This window comes from Emydura macquarii, unplaced genomic scaffold, assembly GCF_026122565.2.
Source record: "Emydura macquarii macquarii isolate MOO-44397 ecotype Brisbane River unplaced genomic scaffold, CSIRO-AGI_Emac_v2 contig_2948, whole genome shotgun sequence".
NCBI classification, from domain to species: domain Eukaryota; kingdom Metazoa; phylum Chordata; order Testudines; family Chelidae; genus Emydura; species Emydura macquarii.
The window spans coordinates 1,893,420-1,915,829 of NW_027133085.1; the positions used below are offsets into that span (position 1 = coordinate 1,893,420).

The window sequence follows — 22,410 nt, forward strand, 5'->3', positions numbered from 1 at the left end:
ATAAAGCGTTTTCCATTATTTCCTCCCCTACCTTTGTTTATAGTGATGAGAGGTGGACTAAGATCAGTGTCAGGCTTGGAGGTAGCTAAGGCCCCTCTTGGCTCTTGGTCTGCTTCTTGCTGTGCTGGGCAGAGCTCATCTCCTTCTCCTGATTCAGTTATGCTTCTCCCTGCCTCCTCCATCTGCAGCAGCACACAAAGTAACCCAAGACAATGAGACAGAAGATGACTGACAGCTGGACAGTGAAGTTCACAAATTGCCCTTGTAACATTAAGGAAAGGTGCTTATTTACTACACATGCAAGTTTTTTTTCCATTTATAGCATCCAACACTACAGAACAGGGGGCTTTTGACTAACAGTAAGCAAAATCACTGATCTGATTGCTCTCCACCTCAGGATTTTGAAAATTCAGTTAAAATGGTACTTAGATCCAAACTGCCCACAGGTTTAGTATTGCAAAACTACCCCAGCTGGTGATTTGCAAAACAATAAAAACACCTCTCTACTTGCCCTTAATACAACTATAGTGCAAGTTTTATTATTGTCTCTGTCATTACCCCTTGCTCAGATTTGCAATTATTGGACTTAGAAACTCACCCTTTTTGCAAGAAGGTAAGCTCCTATTGTAAACTCAGTTGCAGGTCCTGCAGAGAAGCCTGGGGCATAAGGAGCTGGGAGACTTGCTTGCTCACTCTCGGCAGGTTTTTGAGTTTGCTATCTTCCTGGACACTCTGAGTTTCTCAGCAGCTATGGCAACTCTTGCAAACCCGGCTAAAACTCCAAAGCCCTGGAGACACCTCATCTCTGCCCATTCCCTACTTTGCTTGCTGAGTTTTCATTTCATTATTGCCCATCAGTCTTTTTCATGTAATTTAATTTTCTCTGTAAGGGAAGGGAAGGGAAGCCTCCAAACAAACAGCTCCCTCGAGCTTCACCGCTTGCTAATGTGCTGTTGCTATGGAGCGCACACACAGTGGAATTATACTCTGACTCATGGGAGGGCATAGTTAGTTGTATCCCAGCAATGAAATGTTTCTCCTTAAAAGTTAACTCCCAGAGAGCTGGAAATTCTTTGTATTCTCTTCAGGTTACACTGTGTAATTGTCTGTGTTCTGTACTCTGTGATAAACATCCATTTCAAAGAAAAAAGATTTAGTAATTACTTTCACTTGGCATTTCTGCATCTCTCTCTCTGTAAAGCTATTTAGAGACAGATATGAAATATATTCTATTGCTTGCTATTTGTGTTACTGCTGTAACTGACAATATCTGACATTTGTAATGTGTTTTAAATGTATTACCTGTAACTCTTCTGCTAGGTGATGTGAGCTGCACAAGGGCAGAGTTCAATACCTAGAGGTTCCTCTTAACATTGCAAAACAGAAATGGTCAAGCCTCCACCCCGTAATCTGAGAAAACTAAACCACCCCGGTTGCCTCTGTGGAATCACAAAAATTCAGACAGGATGCCTTAGACTGGAACTGTGATAGAAAACAAGATGCCTTAGACTGGAACTGTGATAGAAATGCTAAATTCGGGCAGGATGTCTTAGAACTACAATAGAAATGCAAAAACGTTGGTCTATGTTGTAAGACGTTAACTACCTTTGTAGCCGCACCCAGCCATACCCTGTCAGATAGATTAACAAATGACTGTATGTAACTCGGGACTCACTGGCACTGGGAGAATCACCGGGACATGCTGGCACCGTGAGACCCCCATTGTGTGTTATAAGTACCCTATGTGTGGTAAATGACCTGTTAAGTATCAGAAACTCCACTATACGATCTATATGTAAAAAGGAATCTTAAAAACCTATATAAGCCATCTGTATTTTGTACCAAGGTGAAGTTCCAGAGATCAGCATGGGGACGTGCTGTCTGGGCTTCCCTATAGCTATAGCTTTCTGTGTGTTTGTCACGATTAAAGTTCTGCTCGATCCAACCCAAATTAAGGAGCTGCGTGATATTTTCCACGACACCTCTAAGAGGCAATACCTCCCCACTTGCAAGTACTGAGTCTACCTATCACAAAAGAAAACTTTTATTAAAAGGGAAAGGGAACCCAGCATTAATTTGGGAAAACACTGCAAGAACAATTCAAAAGCATGTAAACCATAAGTAAACACCCACCCCACAGTACACTGGGCAATGTTCTCTGCCTCAGTTACCCACCCTGTGGTGTGAAAGTCTGAAGGACAAATGTCCCTTTAATATGCCACTTCCCTTTCCCTCCACTGCACTTGAAGGAAAATAATTGTCTGCTTGACCATAGTTACTCCATCTTAGTTCTTTGAGTGTTCTGCTCTCTGCTGAAATCACCCCCCTTCTCTTCCTGTCCCCCATAGTGTTTAATCTTCTGCCAGGGTTAGAGAAAGGGCAAGGAGACAGCCAACTGCTTTTTAATTAGTCACACAGCCTTGAGAGATAGATCAGACAACTTTGATAGATAAGTAGAAATCTTCTGTTAACATGTTATCTGTTATGCATACCTTTAGAAATAGAAAAGTATAAACCAATAGCAATAGTAGTAATAATTTGAATATACCTATAAGCATCAAGAATTCATGCATATGTAATTTCTTTGTCTTGTTTGTATAAATATGCAAAAGAGCATGCCTTCGGGGTCTCACACTGACCACTTGCTGGGAAGTGTTTGACCTCTGCAGAAATAAAGCTTGGAGACTGCCCAACTACCTGCGTGGATCTCTTTTCTATCTGGTGCAGGGTAAACGAACCTCAATTGGAATCTTTTTCCAACACACTCCACTCACAATTGATTGCTACTCGCTGCTGCTATCTCTGCTGCCATTTGCTGCTCACTGCTGCCTCTACCACTGCTATCTCTGTTACCACTTGCCACTGTTATCTCTGCCACTGCTTAATGCCGCTTCTGCAATGCCAGGGTCTGAGGTTCCGCCACTTCATGATTTCAGCTAAATGATCTCACTGGGTAGTGAAGAACCTCACCGCTACTCCTGCCTCTGAATTGTCTTTCACTGCAATGCTGTCCCCACGTAATTTGAGCCAAGATTTCTGGAAGCATAAACCCAAAAATAGCCATTTAAAAAAAAGTTTCTAGATATTTTGTTTTGTTTTTTGCTCAGAGCTAGAAATCATATTATTGATGTCATGCAAGTCAGAATTATCTGAGTCTGTTGAGTTTTACCCAAGCTAGTGCTTGGCATCCACTAAATCTTTGAGGGACACAAACTGAGAACAGTATTTAAGAAAACGTACATTTTTTTACATTGCCCACACACCAATACAGAAAAACTGCTTAGGGTTTCCATCCTTGCCATTTTATGTGCTTTAAACTCAACTCTTTTAAGTACTTTAAAATCCAAAGAGTTACTCAGATTGCTTTTAAATTTGGTATCCCTCATGGAGGCATGAGGTAGTCCAAATCTGGGGTCATCTGACCAATGGGTTCCAGGTCTGCCCTCCCCCCCCAAAAAAAAAAAACCAGTTTCATTCTGCTGCCTTGTATTATTAAACTTAGACTAATGACCGGAGGAATCATAGACTTCTTGATGGTTGTGACTTCACCCTTCAATTAACACAACTGAGCATAAATTCATCACAAGCCCTTAACAAAATCATAAAGAATATCAACCTCAGTGGCTGGAGGTTGCTGCAATTTGTGAGTTATGGAGGCAATTTCATTTTGGGGAGAACAAAACCAAAGTATTTTGGGGAAAAAATAAGATCTGATGGTTTCCTGGGGGAAGAGAAGTATTGGGGATGGAGGAGTGGGGGAAAGGGAGAGAGGGGTTTGGGACTGCAGTAGGGTTTTGGGGATGGATGATAAGGAAGGGGAGAGAGATTGGGGGCTCAAGAAAGGGCGGTATGGCAAACCCAAGTTCTGCCAGTGCACCCCAGCCCACCAACCCTCCCAACTCCACCAATGTACCCCAATCTTCCTGCATTCCAACCACCCTGCAGCTCCAGCCCTGCCATTATACCGCAATCACCCTGCACCCCAATGCCCTGAACTCAACCATCCTATACTCTCCAGCTCTGCCAGTGTGGCCCAATGTCCCTGCACCCACAGCTCTGCCAGTTCACCCTATCCAGTCCCACACCCCATGCTCTGCCCGTGCACTCCAACCCCCTTGCACCCTCCATCTCTGCCAATGCACCCCCACCTTCCTGCACCTGCTCTTCCAGCATACTGCAACACTGCATGAAAGCTATTAAGTGTTGAAGAACATTAATCAGGAAACTGGAGGGAGGTGCCTTTTGCCATCCACGTGAAAGTCTGCCCAAATTTGACCAAGTTATAAGCCTTGGGGGGAAAAAAATCAGAGCTCACATATGTTCATTAGAGACCTCATTGATTTTTAACAGGTAAAATCTCCATAGAGTCCATCCTCACTGTTCATGCCCCAGCCCCTCACAACTCCCAGTGAAGACCAGACTGCATGTGCCATCCCCAGAGTGACAGAGCATATTCCAGCCCTAGGACCAGAAGGACAAAGACACTTTTCCTGTAATGGCGGCTCTGGGCTGGGTGGGGCCAGCACTGGAAAGCAGGGAGCCAGTGCTTCACCTTGTGCAGCTGTGCGCTCAGTGACTCACCTGCTGTCATGCAGGCAGGAGGGAGCTGCTGATTCAGAAGAGAGACAGCAGCTGGAGCAGAGGGAGGGAAAGGAGTAGATGGGGCTAAGGAGTCTGGTGAGACTGAGTGGGCAGGGAGACAGGGCTGCAGGGAGAACCCGGAACAGGTTGAGTAAAAGGACTTGGAGTGGGACCCTACGAGAGAGACGGGTTGGTGTGTGCGCGTGTGAAACGGGACAGGTGTTGTGCCAACAACGCAGACCAGCCAGATTACAGCCGGAGTCACACACTGTGTCTGGTCTGCGTTGCTGGCACAACACCGGCACAAAGAGCCAGGGACGGCGGGAGAAGAGCCAGGCAGTGACAGGGACAAGCTGGATGGGACGGGGCCGAAGGGGTCAAGCGTGGTGGCAGCAGGCGGAAGGCCTGTGCCCCCGGCCTGTAGAGCACCCCCCCCCCTCCAGCGCCTGGACTGGAGCCCGCACGAAGCGACCCCCGGGGCGCTCTCTGTTGCCAGCTAAGCGCTGCGAGAGCCCCGGCAAACGCCACAGCGCAGCTGCCAGGGCTGGCTAGCGCGGGGAGCAGAGCGCTGTGCAGCGGCGCGGGGCGGCAGCGCTCGAGGAGACGCTTCCCAGATCCCCACCCCGTTAGCCCAAGGGGAAGAAGGGCGCGCCACGAGCGCCCCGCGCTGGGGCACAGCGCGAGCCCGGCACAGCAGCCGACATCGACGCAGGCTGAAGCCACGGCTCAGTAGCGCAGGCGCACTGGTGGAGAATTGGGGCGGGACAAAGGGAAGGTTCCGCGCAGGCGCGTCAGGAGGAGCCGGAGGGGGCGAAGAGATTTGCTTCCGCGCGTGCGCAGTGAGCCTGTGGTCTCGGACTGTTCTGTAATTCCGGCGTCCCTCCAGTGCGGCGCCTGCGCACTGCGCGCCTGTCAGTGGCTCGGAGAGGCTTCCTGGGGCTACTCCGCAGCGCCGGTAAGAAGCGGGGGCCGCCGAGGCCGGTGTCGCGGTCGCGCCGCCTGGCAACGGGGGGGCAGAGCCGGGCTACGGATGGGCCCGGGGGGCAGAGCCGGACTGAGGGACGGGGGAGGAGTCGTCTCCCTCCGCGAGGCGGGTGCTGCGGGAAGCCTCCCCGCCTCCCGCACAGACCGGGCGGCGGGGCCGGGGCGAGTCAGGCTGGTCCTGGGGGGGGCGGGGGTGGGTGAGGCTGGTCCTGGGGTGGGTTTGGTTTTTGTCTCCTTGGTGTGATGATCTGTGCAGATACGGTGAGGAACAACAATTCTGTGTGTGTGTGTGTGTGTGTGTGTGTGTGTGGCAGCTTGACCCTAGCTCAGAACAACTTGGGGTCCTGCGCAGTCCACCACCACCATCAGACCCTTTTTCTTTGTGCTGTTGGGATGCAGGCGCAGTGGGATGATGAACTAGGCCCTGCCTGTGCGGGATGCTTTGAAGTAATGTTCAAATGTCCTTATGTTATTTCTGACCTTGGAGGGGTCTGGTCTGAATTTTAGGATTTGTTATCTTTTCCTTGCAGAAGCCAGTTCAGAGGAGTAGCTAGGAAACCTTTCAGCAGCTCACCCCTTGCTCATGACTTATAGAGGCCAAATGTCACATATGTTCAAAGTGGGAAGCTGTTTTAAATGTTGCACTGTTACTTCCCTGATGTGGTTGCTGTCCAGAAGAGCCTGTGCATTAGGGGTCTCTCCTGAAGCATAGAAGAAAGAGAAGGCAGCCAGACAGGCTGGCCCAAATTAGTCTGTACTCTTCCTTCTCTTCTTAGTTCCTTACCACTCATGACAAAATCCCAATTCTCCCTCAAGTCTTCGAAAGCTCTGCTCCCCAACTCCTCTTTTTCTGTCCCTTGGGAAAAAAGTCACTCTCATAATTCAGTTTGGACAAACTTGTTTTAAAACAAGGATTATAGTTTATTAATTTAGATATCTATATTAGTTCCCTTTATGAAAGCACCTGGGGCATTTAACATCAGTAAAAATCTTAAACTGAATATCAGAAATCTACATTATTATTCTTCCCTTAGTGCTGAGGGATCCCCAATCAGGCTCAAAGCTCTCTTGTAATAAGTAGGTGCCATGCAAACGCATAGGAAGAGGCAGTCCCTCCCCAATAAGTTTACAGTATAAAAAGACAGAAAACACAAAGATAGAATGATGATATATACAAGCAACATAATCCTGGTTGTGTCTTTTTAGTTGTGTGTTTTATTTTAAATATAAATGCTTCTCAACTGCCCATCCCGCTTAGCTGTTGTTCTTGTCTGCCATTCTGGCAGCTGCCTCAGTCTTGCATCCAAGAGGCTGGATTCCAGAGGGATGCTTATGCTCCATGGGTTTCTGAGGGGGCTTCCCAGGATGTTATTGCAGGGAAAGATATAACTAGATGGCAATTCCCTACCTATGTCCTAGTCCAACCAGAGAGTAGAGTCTCTGTGTTAATTTTCATAGTTCAGGCTCTGGCCTCACTAGGGTGCAGATGATGACAGGGTGTGCTGGAGCAGTTGTCTCTCCCAGACTATTCTGTAATCCATTTTTGGAGATCTCCTCACCCTGTAGTAGTTCCAGGGTCTGCTGCTGAGGTTTCTCATAGCTTTCCCAAACAGCAGCTGAGTGAAATTGACATGAATTTTGTTAGTTTGCTGCTGCCTTCAATAGTGAGTAATAGCAGTGAACTAAATAGAATCTTGTTAATTTCACTCTGCCACTGCTTAGGAAAACCATGAATAGAAGCAAAGGTACTCAAGCTGTTTGTCTACACACTCAGAAAGTCTAAACATTGCTGTTTAATAAGTCCACATTTAGAAGATTATCTTGACAGCTGTAAATCTGAGAACCTTATTTTTAGCTTAATTTTCTAAAGAATTTAAACTTTAACATCTTAGACCTTCTTATTTATGTAAAGAAAGCCTCCTATGTGTTACTAATAAGCAAATTTTTAAAATGCTATTAAATGATAATTTGCTAATAAAGCCAACAAATCCAGCATATAAACTTTGCTTATGTCTGTCCCAGGATGAGATTGTCAACCATCAATGAAAATATCATCCACACCTAAAATTAAGTTAATAGAGACTGAGGATCAGATGTGTCTGGAAAGCCTCCAAAGACCCCTTATCAATACAATTTGTTAAACACAGGGGTTTAGAGACAGGGAGGTAGTTGACAAGATGGTTAAAGTAAAAAAAATGGTTCCTTGAAGTGTGGCCTCATCAATGCCTTTTCAAGAATGGTTGGCATTCTCCCTTCACAAAAGAAAGTGTCAATGATCCTCATAGATGATGGCCCCAAACCTTCCATGTTAGTATTTACAGCCATAAAGGGCAAGGATCCAACTTTAAGAAGTTGCCACTGAAATAAGTTGCTTTTATTAACAATGCAAAAGCAAATTAGGTTATATATATTGTTATGCAATTTATAAATTAGGTGTTGGTCTTTGTCTGATTTGGGAATTTACAAGGAATGTTTACAGTCTAAATCTCTAAACTGCATCTTGGAGTGAACTTCCCAGATCAGATTCACAGACTCATTATAGGGGGGATGGCACTAGCATACTAAAAATAGCTGTGAAGACATTGCTTTGAGTTTCAGCTCATTCTGGAGGTGGGCTGGATGGCTCACTCCCAGAGGCAATGTAGAGATATTCTCCATGACAGAGAAGGAGAACATGCACTTCTCTAGTTTTGTTTTTCAGACACATTAGTGTGCTTAGATAAAAGCCTTCAAAAATGTTAAACTTGGCATATATGTAGTATTGATTAAAGAATATGTACTTGTGCTTTGTCTGCAAAAAAATGTTCTGAATAACAAAATACTTGGAAAGTTCCAGAGGGGTAGCCGTGTTAGTCAGTATACAGCCAAAAAAAAAAAAAAAAAAAACCCCCAACAAAAAACAAGAGTCCTGTAACACTTTAAAGACTAACAAATTTAATTTCTGCAGGCATAAGCTTTCGTGGGCTGTAACCTACTTTGTCAGATGTAAGGAATAGAAATCAGATTGCAGGTATATATATACATATCCAAAGCTAAGGAACAACAATGGGGAAGTAGTTGAGGCCTATTCATAACCATTGATTAGGAGGTGAGAAAGTTTGAACAGTGACGATTACTTCTTGTAATGAGAGAACCATTCCAAGTCCCTATTTAGACCCAGTTTGATTGTGTCAAGTTTGCAGATCAGTTCAAACTCAGCAGTTTCTCTTTGAAGTCTGTTTTTGAAGTTTTTTTGTAGAAGTATGGCAACTTTGAAGTCGTTTACAGTGTGTCCTGGGAGATTGAAGCACTCGCCTACTGGTTTATGGATGTTTCTATTTTTTATATCTGATTTGTGTCCATTTATTCTTTTGTGTAGTGACAGTCCGGTTTGGCCAATGTACATGGCAGAGGAACATTGCTGGCCCATGATGGCATATATTACATTAGTAGGTGTGCAGGTGAATGAGCTCTTTATGGTGTGGCTGATGTGGTGAGGACCTGTGGTGGTGTCACTAGAGTCGATGTGTGGGCAGAGCTGGCAACAGGGTTTGTTGCAGGGGTATGTTCCTGGGTTAGTGTTCTTCTTGTATGGCGTACGGTTGCTAGTGAATATTTGCTTCAGGTTGGGGGGCTGTCTGTAAGCAAGGATAGGTCTGCCTTCCACAGCTTGAGCGAGTGAGGGATCATCTGCTAAGATAGGTTATAGATCCTTATGATGTGCTGGAGAGATTTTAGTTGGGGGCTGTAGGTGATGGCAAATTGTGTTCTGTTGTTTTCTTTGTTGGGTCTGTCCTGTAGTAGGTGACTTCTGGGTACCCATCTGGCTCTGTCAATTTGTTTCTTCACCTCTCCAGGTGGGTATTGTAGTTTTAATAATGTTTTATGGAGATCCTGTAGGTGTTTGTCTCTGTCTGAGGGATCGGAGCAAATCTGGTTGTATCTTAAGGCTTGATTGTAGACAGTGGATCATGTAATGTGTCCAGAGTGAAAGCTGGAGGCATGAAGATATGTATTGTGGTCAGTTGGTTTTCGGTATAGGGTGGTATTAATGTGACCATCCTTTATTTGTATTGTAGTGTCCAGGAAGTGGATTTCTTGTGTGGACTGGTCCAGGCTGAGGTGGATGGTGGGGTGGAAATTATTGAAATCCTGGTGTAATTCTTTGAGGGACTCTTTCTCATGGGTCCAGATGATGAAAATGTCATCAATGTAGCATAGGTAAAGGAGAGGTGCTTGGGGACGAGTGTTGAGGAAGTGTTTTTCTAGGTCAGCCATAAAAATGTTGGCATACTGTGGGGCCATGCAGGTGCCCATAGCTGTGCCACTGACTTGAAGGTATAGATTGGCTCCAAATCTGAAGTAGTTGTGGGTCAGGACAAAGTCACAAAGTTCAGCTACCAGTTGTAACTTGACGTTTCAAAGGAATCATTGAGTGTTTGTGGTACATTTTTTCCTTTAATATCAGAAGTATACATTAAGTTGTTTCTTTGAATAGTTGTGTGTTTTGAATATGGGAAGGAGATGTGGATAAGAAGGGGGAGGAGCTAACAATAATAATAATAACCAGACAAAAACTGGTAGGATGGAATTAAGACTGAGGGTACATATCAATAATTTATGGTAAAATACATTACAAGGAAATTGTAATTATCAAAAAATAAAGATTAGAACCCCAGGAAATTGAGAGTTAAGGTTAAATTTAAAAGAAATCATAGAAGATTAGGGTTGGAAGGGACTTCAGGAGGTTATCTAGTCCAACCCTGACTAAATTATCCCTTCCAGGGCTATGTCAAGTCGGGCCTTAAAAACCTCCAAGGATAGAGATTCCACCACCTCCAAGGTAACCCATTCCAGTGCTTCATCACCCTCCTAGTGAAAAAGTTTTTCCTAATATCCAACCTAGACTCCCCCACTGCAACTTGAGTCCATTGCTCCTTGTTCTGTCATCTGCTACTACTGAGAACAGCCTAGTTCCATCTTCCCTGGAATCCCTTTCAGGTAGTTGAAGGCTGCTATCAGATCCACCCTTTCTTCTCTTCTGCAGGCTAAACAAGCCTAGTTCCCTCAGCCTCTCCTCATAAGCTATGTGCTCCAGCCCCCTAATCATTTTTGTTGCCCTCCGCTGGACTCTTTCCAATTTGTCCACATCCTTTTTGTAGTGGGGGACCGAAACTTGGACACAGTACTCCAAATGAGGCCTCACCAGTGCCAAATAGAGGGGAATAAACACTTCCTTGGATCTGCTTCCAGTGCTTCTACTAATGCAGTCCAATATGCCGTTAGCCTTCTTGGCAATAAGGATACACTGTTGACTCATATCCAGCTTCTTGTCCATTGTAACCCCCAGCTCCTTTTCTGCAGAACTGTTGCCTAGCCAATTGGTCCCTAGTCTGTAGCAGAACATGGGATGCTTCCGTCCTAAGTGCAGGACTCTGCACCTGTCCTTGCTGAACCTCATCAGATTTCTTTTGACCCAATCCTCTAATTTGTCTAAATCACTCTGTATCCTAATCCTGTCCTCCAGCATATCTACCTCTCCCCCAGCTTAGTGTCATCTGCAAACTTGCTGAGAGCGCAATCCACCCCATCCTCCAGATCATTAATGAAGATGTTGAACAAAACCGGCCCCAGCACTAACCCCTTAAGTCCAAAGATATTAAAGTATGAAAATGCAATTTGGGTACTCAAACAACCTGAACTCTGCCCCATAGTTATAGAATGGAATAACTGTGCAATTATGCTTAAAGTATTTGTGGTGTTGATCAAACTTATTTTTAAAAGACACATTGATTTTTTTCTCTTTTTTCCCCCCTAATAGTGTCATGAGTAATCCTGCAAAAAATGCTCTATATTAAAGTTGTTGCCATCTCCTATTTTTTCCAGTGGGACAGAGGCCACAGGTTACCCTCAGTTGTGTTGCCCTCTTTCAAATTAGCTCCTGTGTCCCATTGTTCTCAATAGAAGTAAAGACAGCGTACTTTCAAGGAAGATGGTAGCCCCAATACTGCTAAGAGGTCGAGAGCAGCACTGTGAGATGCTGGTGAATGGACGCATTGGCCTGCTTTGCTCGCTGCTAATAAGATTATAGCTATTTTGAAAAGTGCTTTTTTTTTTGTATTTGGAATTATCTGAAGAAGATAAGGCTAGTGCATAAACTTTTCCCATCTGAAGGATAAAGGCAAAAATTACCATTAATTTTAAAACTTAATGTACTTTATGCACAAGATGAGTTTCAATGAGTTTTAAAAACATGGGAAATTTGAAGAGTCTGTGTTAATCCATTATTATAATAATTTATATTAAAATAATTTGGGTTGAAAAATGCCGGGGATGCTAAATTCCTTTAAAGGACCCATTTTTAAAATTCATTTTAACCTCATACTAATTAATGGATTTACTTGGAAATTCTTAGAAAATTCATTCTATACTCAAATAGTAAATGCTGTAATTTTGAATGTGCTGTTTCTTTGGCATACAGAGAATGTGAATCCCTGCTTTAAGTGCAAAACTCAACAACATCTGAACTGTGGAGATTCAACCAGCACTTTCATAATTCAACAAATGTATATCTTTTACAAAATTTTGAACTAAGGCACAGGGTGTGCACTATTCAAAATATTTGTACAGTCGCAGTTTTCCGTTTAATCCAGTAGTTTATAGATTAGTTTTAAAATTGGATATCAAACTGAAATACTGGCATAACAAATGTGTAAGTGCACTCTGAGATGAAGTCACAATAAATTGTGGGGTCAGAGGCAAGCACGGACACCTTCATAATAAATGAGAGATGATAGGCAGGCTGGGCATTGGCCAGGAAGGGTCTTGAAAGTGAATACAAGCAGTTTATGTTTGATGCAGTAGAGAAGGGGGTGCAAGTGGAGGGATTCGGAGAAAAGTATGACATTATCAAAGTGATGGACTAGTAAAATGATCTCCAAAGCAACTTTCTGAATGGATATGAGAGAGGCAAGACTGTATATGTCAAGACCAAAGAAAAAGGTATAGCAATAATCAAGACATGAGATAATGAGAGCTTGGACTAGAGTTTTAGTTGTGTTGGTGGATGAGAGAGGCTGTGCCTTACAGATGTTATGAAGAAAGAATTGGCAAGATTTAAATATAGCCTGAATTTGAGTATCTAGAGAGAGGTCTGAGTTAAAGATGATGGATACAGGCCTGAGAGACAGGCAGAATGGTAGTGTAGTCCACAGTGATTTAGAAAGAAGAGAGCAGGGAGAGTTTGGAAGGGGAGGAAGATTGGGAGCTCTCTTTTAACCATGTTTATTTTGCGCTGACAGAGATAAGCATAAGATGAGCATAAGGAGATGTCAGAGAGACAGGTTGAGATTTAAGTATGGACAGAAAGAGACAAATGTGGAGTAGAGAGGTAGATCAGCATAGAGATGGTAGTTGAATGTGTTTGCAGATGAGATACCATAAAAAGGTATAGAGGGAGAAGAGGAAGGGGACTAAGGGCAGAGCCCTGTAGACACCCCACAGAAATTTGGTGGGCGGGTAAGAAGGATCTTCTGAAGGATACACTGAGGAGTGATTAGAGAGATGGAAGGAGAACCAGGAGAGGACAGTCACGGAAGCCAAGGGAGGATAAGATTTGAAGAAGAGCAGCATGGCCAACTATGTCAGAGGTGGCTGACAGGTCAAGGAGATTGAGGATGGAGTACTGGCTTTGAGCTTTAGCTAGAAAGAGGTCATTAGAGACTTTGCTGAGAGCAGTTTCAGTTCCAATGTTGTCCAACTTCCACCATGCGTGGCTCTCGAGTATAGAGGTAAGAGGAAGCAGTATGATTTATTTACTGGGGAAACTAGTGATATTGCAGAGGGTAAAGAAGAAACAGATCATGGGTTCAGGGAGCATACAGGCAGATTAGATGTCTTGGTTCTTGTTTTATCTGTTCTGAGAGCACTTTGGTCTTTTCAGTAATGTCAATCTCTAGGACCCTTCAGCTGTCCTTCTTTGGGAATTCCCTGGGCCACTTCTTGTCAACACTTCCTATTTTCTGAATAGTGCCCATTCCTCACTGGAGGGATTAAATGGAGGTTGCCTTTTGGATCTGGAGTCCTGATTCCGAGACTTCCCAGGTTGGTCTTGGCCCCATCCAGAATGTGCTTGGACACTCACTGCGGTAACAGTTGGGACACAGGGGCTTTAGTTTTGGAGGCTTCACTGTCTCCTCCTAGGTCTCCTGGTAAACTTTATGCAGATTACATTTCTTTACCACCTATTTGATCCATGGATTATGTGCTATTTTGACAGGGACTTCCCGCAAGGCTAGAGGTCAGGGAACCATAAAGTTCAGCTGAGAACCTTTTAACCACCACTTCTGCCTCTTGCAAAATTGTTACAGCGCAATTGCCAGCTATTCATGTGCAATCTGTCCCTTATTTTCCCACCTCAGGCCAGCAACTATGTCAATTTACCAGAATTAGATTAGATGAAACAGTGGGTGATATCAACAAGTCTTTGGCCATTGGCCAGGAATTTGTAGTCGTCTTATCCTGATGATGCCATCACTTTTTATCTGTGACATCTCCTGATGACTATAGACAGTTTAAGTAACTGATGGTTAAGATGGCTAAATCTTTAGAACTGAAGATCACGACAGTTCAAGGAAATATTCATCACTTTTTTGATATATTGGAGACCAAGCAGAAGGTGAAACCTGTCTATCAATGTAGACTTGCATCTGTGCTTGCCGTCACCAAGAGGGCAGGATCCAGTTCTTGCCCCACCTCTCTTTGGATGAAGCCAGACTGTTCTCCCTTAGATTCATTAAATCTCCCATTTTCAGATGCCCTGTCATGGGCTCCAAGTAGATGTCTGAATCTTCCGGGAAAAAAGAAAGACCTAACAGGAAACGGAAGTACCCGCAGGGGGTGAGATGCAGTTCACAGGACATTACACTTTTCACAGACCTGAGTAACATGGCTAGGACCTAAGTTTTAAGTGTAGACCAGAGTGATGGGATCCCCAGGTGCAACCTGGAAGTGGGGTACCACTGTACCCCCTTAACTCTCCAGCCTGGGCTCTCTCTCAAAATACTTTGCTAGTGACAAGCAGCAACCTCCTCCAGGCACTGTTATCACCTAGCACAACAGCATGTGGAATTCCACTTTCAGCTAGATTGCATGAGTGCTCCCTGAGCCACTCACGAATCACACAGAGAGAGACACCAGCCAATTCCCCCAGCTCCCGTCTTGCACCTCAGTACTGTACTATCCCTGCCCAGGTCAGAAAAATGATCAGTGTAAATGTCCGCCCCTCTCTAGACGTAGAGAGGACACACACAAGCCTTTGTAATTTAGCTGAGATTTCCCAAGTACTTCAACCAAAACACACTGTTTTAGATAAAATATAAAACAGGTTTATTAACTACAGAAAGATAGATTTTAAGTGATTATAAGTGGTAGGCGTAAAAAGTCAGAGATTGTTACCAAAGAAAATAAAAGATAAATGCACAATCTAAATCTTAGACCTCATAACACTAGGCAGTATTTAGATCAAACTGTTTTCTCACCCCACTAGATGTGATAGTTGTCAATACACTGGCTATTCCCTCTAGCCGGGGACCAATCTCCTCAATTCTAGTTTTGTCTTCTCAGCATTCTTGTTGCTTCCAGCATAGGTGGGGGAGGAGAAAGGCCAAAGCATGATGCCATGTCCCCTGTTTTATATCATTAGTCCACGTGCCTGGAGGACACTAGCCCACACATGTCCTGGTGGGCTTTGCTGAGTCACAGCACTGAACAATCCTCTTGGGATGGTCTTGTGCAACTGAGTTCTAGAGTTGAGCAATCTCCATTGTGTGGTGCTTGCGCAACAGTCATTTAATTGTTTAAAAAAAAAAAAAAAAAAAAAAAGGGGGATTCACAACTCCCCACTGAGCACCTTCCTGTGAGTGGTTTGCCTCCTGTGTAGCAAATTTACAACATACTTCAGTACAACCACACAGCAAAATCTTATAACTTCACACACACTAATGATATACGTATTTGGACAGAACAACAGATTTCAGCAGATCATAAGATATTTTACATGGCATACTTCGTAGGAGTATCATAAACATGTGAATGATGAATATGTGGGTTACAGAGTGCTGCTTTGAGGTAAAGTGTCACAACCAGGCCCTAGTTTCAACTAGGTTGGTCTAATTTTGGAGTTTGTGTGGTAAAGTGTCTCCTCCCCTCCATTTGCAGTCAGGGGATCTCTTTGAATAGAGGCTGTGGGGTGGTTGGAGGTAGAGTGCCTCACACTCCCTTGTGTGCAGGAGGGAGGGTGTGGTGAAGTGGTGAGTTTTCCGATTAGGAGAGAGAGCTGTGGAAGAGCAGCAACAGGGGAGCATGACCTGTGGTAATATGAGAGTAGAGCCTGGAGACAGTGGCTAAGGATATGTCTACATGGGGATGAAAACCCATGGCTGGCCTGGGTCAGCAGATTCCGGTTTGTGGGGCTCAAGTTCCGGGGCTGAAAAATTGCTATGTAGATTTTCGGGCTACAGCTGGAGCCCAGGAGCTCTGGGACTCTGCGAGGGTGGCGGGTTTTATCTTCGTGTAGATGTGCCCTTTGTTGCCAGGTCTCAGGGTCTGAAACTGCTCTTCTCCCCTTAAAGGAACCAGGAGACTCAGGCCTATTCCTGTGCCTAGGACTCTGTAGAGATAACATAGCATTTTCTTTAGTTTGCTAGGGCAGCACATTCCTCCCTCCATTTCACATGGTGGCTGGGGTCCTCGCTTCCCCTCCTTTTGTTGCTGCTAGAGTTTCTGATAGGAGAGGTTCCATAAGATTGTCAACAAACAATACTTTTTAAACATTGCACACTCAAGTGTTTAACTTCAGTTTGTATTTCAGTTTCACTAGAACTTAAATCTCTACTGGAATTATTTATTTCTTACTGACTTTTCCAGCATGCCTATCACTGGAGCAGATACTGAGTGTGGGGAGACCTGAGTGTAGAAGTAGGAAATAAAAAACACTGTTCCCTTTAAAATATGCATATGAGGCAGTACACATATGTTAAATATGCAAATTACAGTATTGCATAATTTGTATACAATCTCCAGATATCTGTACTTTATAGCCTTAAATTATGTTTCTCCCTACCCTCATGAAGCACTCTAGGCTGATGTCAATGGAGTAAGAGAGAGTCCTGCATGATTTGCATTCCTGGGTGCTAGGTCAGAGCAGTTCTTGTAGCCCTTCAAGCCCAAGAATAGCTATTTCATCTGACCCTTGCACGGGGAGAGTTCTTCCTCATATAGCTCTCATTCCCCCTATGCATCCACTCTAGGTGCATAGTCTGACTACTGATTTGCAAAAGGAAAATATTAGGTTTGCAATCAAATTGTTGACAAACTTAATTAGAGCAATTTGCATAGCAATGTTTTAATGAAGAATTTTTAACCAAAGGAAATGCTTAAAGTAGAGCAATACAATTAAATGCTTAATTTTTTTTTATGTTTTGCTGCTATCCTACTGGATTTATAATAGTGCTGTTATCAAGTTTGTTATCCTCTTGTTGCCAAAATTGACTTTCTCTTTAAGTAATGTATTGGAAATGTTTATTCAGAAGTGATAAGTAGCTATCAAATTGAAATAGATTTTCTAAACATTTTATGCTTTTATCCAGACCTGTTAAATTATGAAGGCTATTGCATTTTAAGACACTGCTCAATAATGGAGGAAACAGACAGGGAAGCAGTTGCAACAGCTGTACAAAGAGTAGCTGGAATGCTTCAGCGACCTGACCAATTGGATAAAGTGGAGCAGTACCGCAGGAGGGAAGCTCGTAAGAAAGCCTCAGTGGAAGCTCGACTAAAGGTATAAAACGGATAGAGCTGAGCATCAACAAAATGCAGAACAAAACAGAAATCTTTACTTTCTGTTCAGATTGTTTTAAGTCGTGGACTATAGTCTTTGCTGAGTACAAGCAGTATTTAAAAAACAATTGTACGTGTTAAAATTTGCATAAACGAAAGCTGTGTATTGATTGTAACTTCATAATTCATTGTACTTCTAGAGAACGACTCATACACCCTGAACATTCTGACCCCACAACTGCTAAAGTTCACCACCAGACATCCCTCTTCCTTATGCATTTCAATGTTGAAGCAAACAAGGCTCCATTATAATCATTAGCTATTCATATGTTTCAATAAAACCTAAGGATTGCTTCTCAAAATAGATCCGTTTTAAAAATTTAGCCACTGATTTTACTTTGGTTTATAGAGATACCTGTGTGACCTGTACGTGCCCAGGGCAGCCACCTGATAATGCCAAGGTCAGGGCAGGCTGTAAAAGAAGAGCAGATTTTCCCAGCATTGGTGGATGGCACTGAAGCCAGACTTCCCAACCAGCCACAAACTGCACTTCTGAATCCCCACAGAAGCCAGTACACAAATGCATACAGCCCCCTTTACTGCATTTCAGCTCTAGGCTCCCAAATCAGCACTAGGTCCAGTAAAGAGACCAGTTATTTAAACTCTATGCTCTTTACTAAAAAGGTTCCCTCTGACCCAAGGGGTCAGCCACAGCACCAGTCCAATATAAGTTTGGATCTTACCTAAAATACCACGTTGCCAGCCAATCCTTTAGTAACTAAAACTAAAGGTTTATTGTAAAAAGAAAGAAATAAACCATAAGAGAAATGTTAAAGGGTCAAAGCAAATTAGATACATACAAATGATTGAAAGTCCATATACATCAGGTTTCTAGAAGAAATGTGGAATTTGCAGGCTTGTACAGTTCCCTCTGGTGCACATCCAACACCTGGATGAGCCTCAGTCCTTTGTTACACAGCTTCAGCTGCAGATGACTTGATCCAGCAGTAGGTAGGTGGCTGAAGCTCAGGATAGAAGGCAAAATGGTTTCTGTGGTTTGATCTTATATACCCTCTGTCCCTGGCCATGTGGCCTGTGGAAAGTTACAAGAACTAAATGGAGTCCAGAGTCACATGGGCCAATACCTGGTAACTCTTCAGGTATGCCTTTAGTTTCTTCCTGGGCCCTTTGCTTCTGTAAAGGTTTTGATGGGCCATTAAGTGGGCTATTGTCTCGCCGCTTCTCTTTCTGGGGTGTATCCCAGCCAGCACAGGTACATCAAATATGTCCCTAAACTTCCACTACACACATAACACATTAATATAAACATCATCATCTTACTTAGCACCTTATAGCCATTCTAACAGTACCTGACATGGCATACCTCCCATGAATTATTATGATTTTGTCATATTGATGTTAATCAATATGACAAATGCTCTTCCCCCCAGCATGACAACCTGCACGTTCTTGAGAGTGTAGTATGTATATTTCAGGAAGGGAAAGGCACCTGTGTCCTGTCTGAAGGCTGGGAAAATCTTTCTCCTATTTGCCTTATTTAAATGTTTAGAGGTGTGGCAATAATTCAATTTCTGTTATTTTAAACAACAATAATTTTGGGATATGCATCTGAATATCTCCTAGTATCAACAGGCCCTCTAAATGAAAACTAATAATTATTCTCACTGAATTTGCAGAAGTCTGGGTTAGAAGGCTTTTTCAGGGGAGAGTGGGTTGAACTTCACAGCTTCATTCCCCTTTCCTGAAGATCCACTACCCTAATGATCAAGGGAGGGGAGCTGACAAGAATTTATCTCTGTTTCAATAATCCAGCCTAAGAGGGGTTTCACAGTTATGGGGCAAATTGCACCTCAGTCCCCTTTTGTGTGTCTTTGAGTGCACTCCCACAGGTGTTTGATCTCTCGCCTTTACCTGTCTCAGGGTGGAATCTCATGGTCCTTTCTTGGGCCTGGGATGCACTATCCTCTGTATACCAACCACTGATCGCCCAGTAGGTCTGGCTGGGATTTAGGCATCTGTGTTTCCTGCCTTTGGGAACCCATGACTGGTGATACTGACAGACAGCCTTCTTAAAACAAAGAATTTGTTTTTGGTTATTGAAACATCATTAGAGAAAAAGATTTTAAGATGACAGCCAGCCTACCAGCATATTTAGTCTCATTTAACATTATACTTCACTACAAACTAAGTTTTAGGCATTTCTCTTAAGTTAAAGGGACCAAACAGAACTAACTCACATTCTTTTAGAAATAAAGATCCTTCTTTGACCCACCCTGGTCCTAGTTGACAGCATGCCATGCTGTGCTTCTAACTTGCCTCCCTTCTCTGTGTTTACCATGTTAATATATAGTAAATTATGAATTTAATAACTGTCTTTATAGGCAGCAATTCAGTCACAGTTGGATGGGGTACGGACTGGTTTAAGCCAACTGCATAATGCATTGAATGATGTAAAGGACATACAGCGATCTTTGGTAGATGTCAATAAAGACTGGCGACAGAGTATCAACACCATAGAAAACCTCAAGGATGTTAAGGATGCTGTAGTCCAACATAGTCAGCTGGCAGCTGCTGTAGAAAACCTCAAAAATATCTTCTCAGGTAATTCAGTCCAAATCTTTGTATGAATTGACAATCACAAATTGAAAGACATTATATTCAAGTGGCATTAAAGACTATCTAACTGTAAAGTGAAGATATTGAACTTCGCTTCCCTTTCTTAATTTATCATTAGACTTAACCAGGCCAAATTTGCCTTTAGTTATGTTCGTGCAGCCTCAGTAACTTCAGTGGGGTTGCGTAGTTTGTTTGGGGGAGTTTAACTGGAGGAGTTTACTTTGCATGAGGTGCAAGAAGATCCAAACTACTGATACAATAGGCAGTTGTGAGTACACTGCACTATTCATACAGCTTTATGGGTACTTAAACGAAAAGTAAATTATGCCTTCTGTTGGCTATATGATTTTGTAAATCAGCAATATTGTAGTCTATAATCAAAATAAAGATTATGATTAAAGGTATTGCAGAGTAATTAAAAACATAAAAATGACTACCAGCAATTCTTGAACATGTCTGTGAACCATTACTTAGGGGAACGAGACTAGCAGAGGTCATTAATTTTTCTGTTCTCGTTCTACAGTCTCTCTTGGTACATTTATGGTTTTGTTAATTTGTTTTTGTATTCTAATAGTGTCACATTATTAGTTTATCTTTTTTGTCTTTATTTTTCAGTGCCAGAGATAGTTAGGGAGACTCAGGATTTGACTGAGCAAGGGGAACTTCTGCAAGCCCATCGAAAACTGATGGACTTAGAGTGTTCTCGTGATGACCTGATGTATGAGCAGTATCGTATGGATAGCAAGAACACCCATGACATGAATCTCATCCATATTTACTTTGGGGATATGCAAAAACTCTCCGAGGAGCTCGCCAAACAACTCTGGATGGTCGTTCAAAGATCTCTAGTTACTGTTCGTCGAGATCCAACCTTGCTTGTCTCAGTTGTCAGGATAATTGAAAGGGAAGAGAAAATTGATAGGCGCATGCTAGACCGGAAAAAACAAACTGGGTTCATTCCTCCTGGCAGGCCAAAGAAATGGAAAGAAAAAATGTTCAATATTTTGGACAGAACTGTAACCACCAGGATTGAAGGCACTCAAGCAGATACCAGAGAATCTGAAAAAATGTGGCTTGTGCGCCATCTGGAAATCATACGCAAATATGTCCTTGATGATCTGCTAGTGGCCAAAAATCTAATGGTTCAATGTTTTCCCCCACATTATGACATTTTCAAAAAATTATTGAGCATGTACCACCAGGCTTTGTCCACACGCATGCAGGAACTCGCTTCAGAAGATCTGGAAGCAAATGAGATTGTTAGCCTTTTAACTTGGGTTTTAAATACATATAAAAGGTAAAGTTAATTTATTTATTTTAAACTGTTTTATTAGGGATAGTTGCAAATAAGTAGATACGTAAAATATGTTTTAATTGGATTGTATATACAGGTAAGGGTACAGCTATTTGGTGAAATATTATTATACGCTAATAGTCCCATAAATACTTCTTTAGAGCTTGCATCATAATGTTTGGTGCAGAATTGTTATACTTAGCTAGGCATCTAGATTTTGCTTGTGTGTGTGTGTGTGTGTGTGTGTGTGTGTGTGTGTGTGTGTGTGTTCATATTTAAGAAAAAGAAAGGGACATCTTTCTAAACAGAAAACAGTGTAATCTTATTTCAAGGTTGCTATTGCATTTCTTTGTTGCACATTAGCAGTAGCTCTGTGGCTAAAGCCTAATGCTTCTTAAAATGACTTTCTTTGTGATCTGTTTACTAGCTCATATTTCTTGTAAAGTTAGCATTTTAATGCAGTGATGCATTTACTTGCGTCTATTCATCTGAATAAATACCTTTGTTTGCAGATTTGGTAGAATATTTTCCAGGGTGCAGTGGACTGTGTTTGCATCAAAGTTTACTGCAAACATTTTCTGTAAAATTTTACATATATTTATGACCATAATTTTGGGTATGGGCGACAGTCCCAGGAAATGTGTGTGGTTACCTACTTTCTACATCTACATTCAGCAAGGTCTTTGACTCTAAGTTTCAGTTGGTGATTACTGCAGTGTAGAAAAGAATGTAACTTTCCACTGAAATTCTCTCCATGATGGGGAGAATGTGGTGGCTTAAATTTCTGCCCAGGATTGTCCTCCTGTGGTACCATGAAATACTTTTTCTGGTTTTCTTTTATGTGCTGTGATTTATGTTAAGACAACATCAAATTTATGTATTTGTGATTTTTTTTTAAATTCTTTTATTCATACAAAGTAATTAAGAACAACAGCTTGAAAGGCAAATACTATCTTTTCTTTGGGGTTATTGATTCCTTGCTCACTGTGTTTAAAAAAAAAGCCTTCAGGCGAAACCATTAGGTTTGTACATGTTTTGTGGTTCATGTCTCTTGGTGTATGAATACCATTCTTGTTTACTTAATTCTTCTCAATAGC

At 42.7% G+C, this 22,410-nt stretch overlaps 2 protein-coding genes across 3 annotated transcripts in view; one reads left to right on the top strand and one right to left on the bottom strand.

Moving 5' to 3' along the window:
* LOC137167668 (dynein axonemal heavy chain 5-like) overlaps nt 1–767 on the bottom strand; it is a 243,129-nt gene extending 242,362 nt beyond the window's left edge. The window contains exons 1-2 of the mRNA XM_067569914.1: nt 599–767; nt 32–182 (exon numbers count right to left, since the gene is read on the bottom strand). Coding sequence (XP_067426015.1) covers nt 32–182 — 151 coding nt within the window. The 5' untranslated portion in view covers nt 599–767. The remainder of the gene's footprint in view (nt 1–31; nt 183–598) is intronic.
* A 3,878-nt stretch (nt 768–4,645) lies between these two features.
* The window catches only part of EXOC3 (exocyst complex component 3), a 39,269-nt gene continuing 21,504 nt past the window's right edge, over nt 4,646–22,410 (top strand). The window contains exons 1-4 of one of the 2 annotated variants that reach the window (XM_067569810.1): nt 4,646–5,536; nt 17,193–17,383; nt 19,785–20,004; nt 20,635–21,316. In XM_067569810.1, the coding sequence (XP_067425911.1) occupies nt 17,240–17,383; nt 19,785–20,004; nt 20,635–21,316 (1,046 nt within the window). In that variant the 5' untranslated portion in view covers nt 4,646–5,536; nt 17,193–17,239. The remainder of the gene's footprint in view (nt 5,537–17,192; nt 17,384–19,784; nt 20,005–20,634; nt 21,317–22,410) is intronic. The other variant, XM_067569809.1, reaches the window with a different exon arrangement.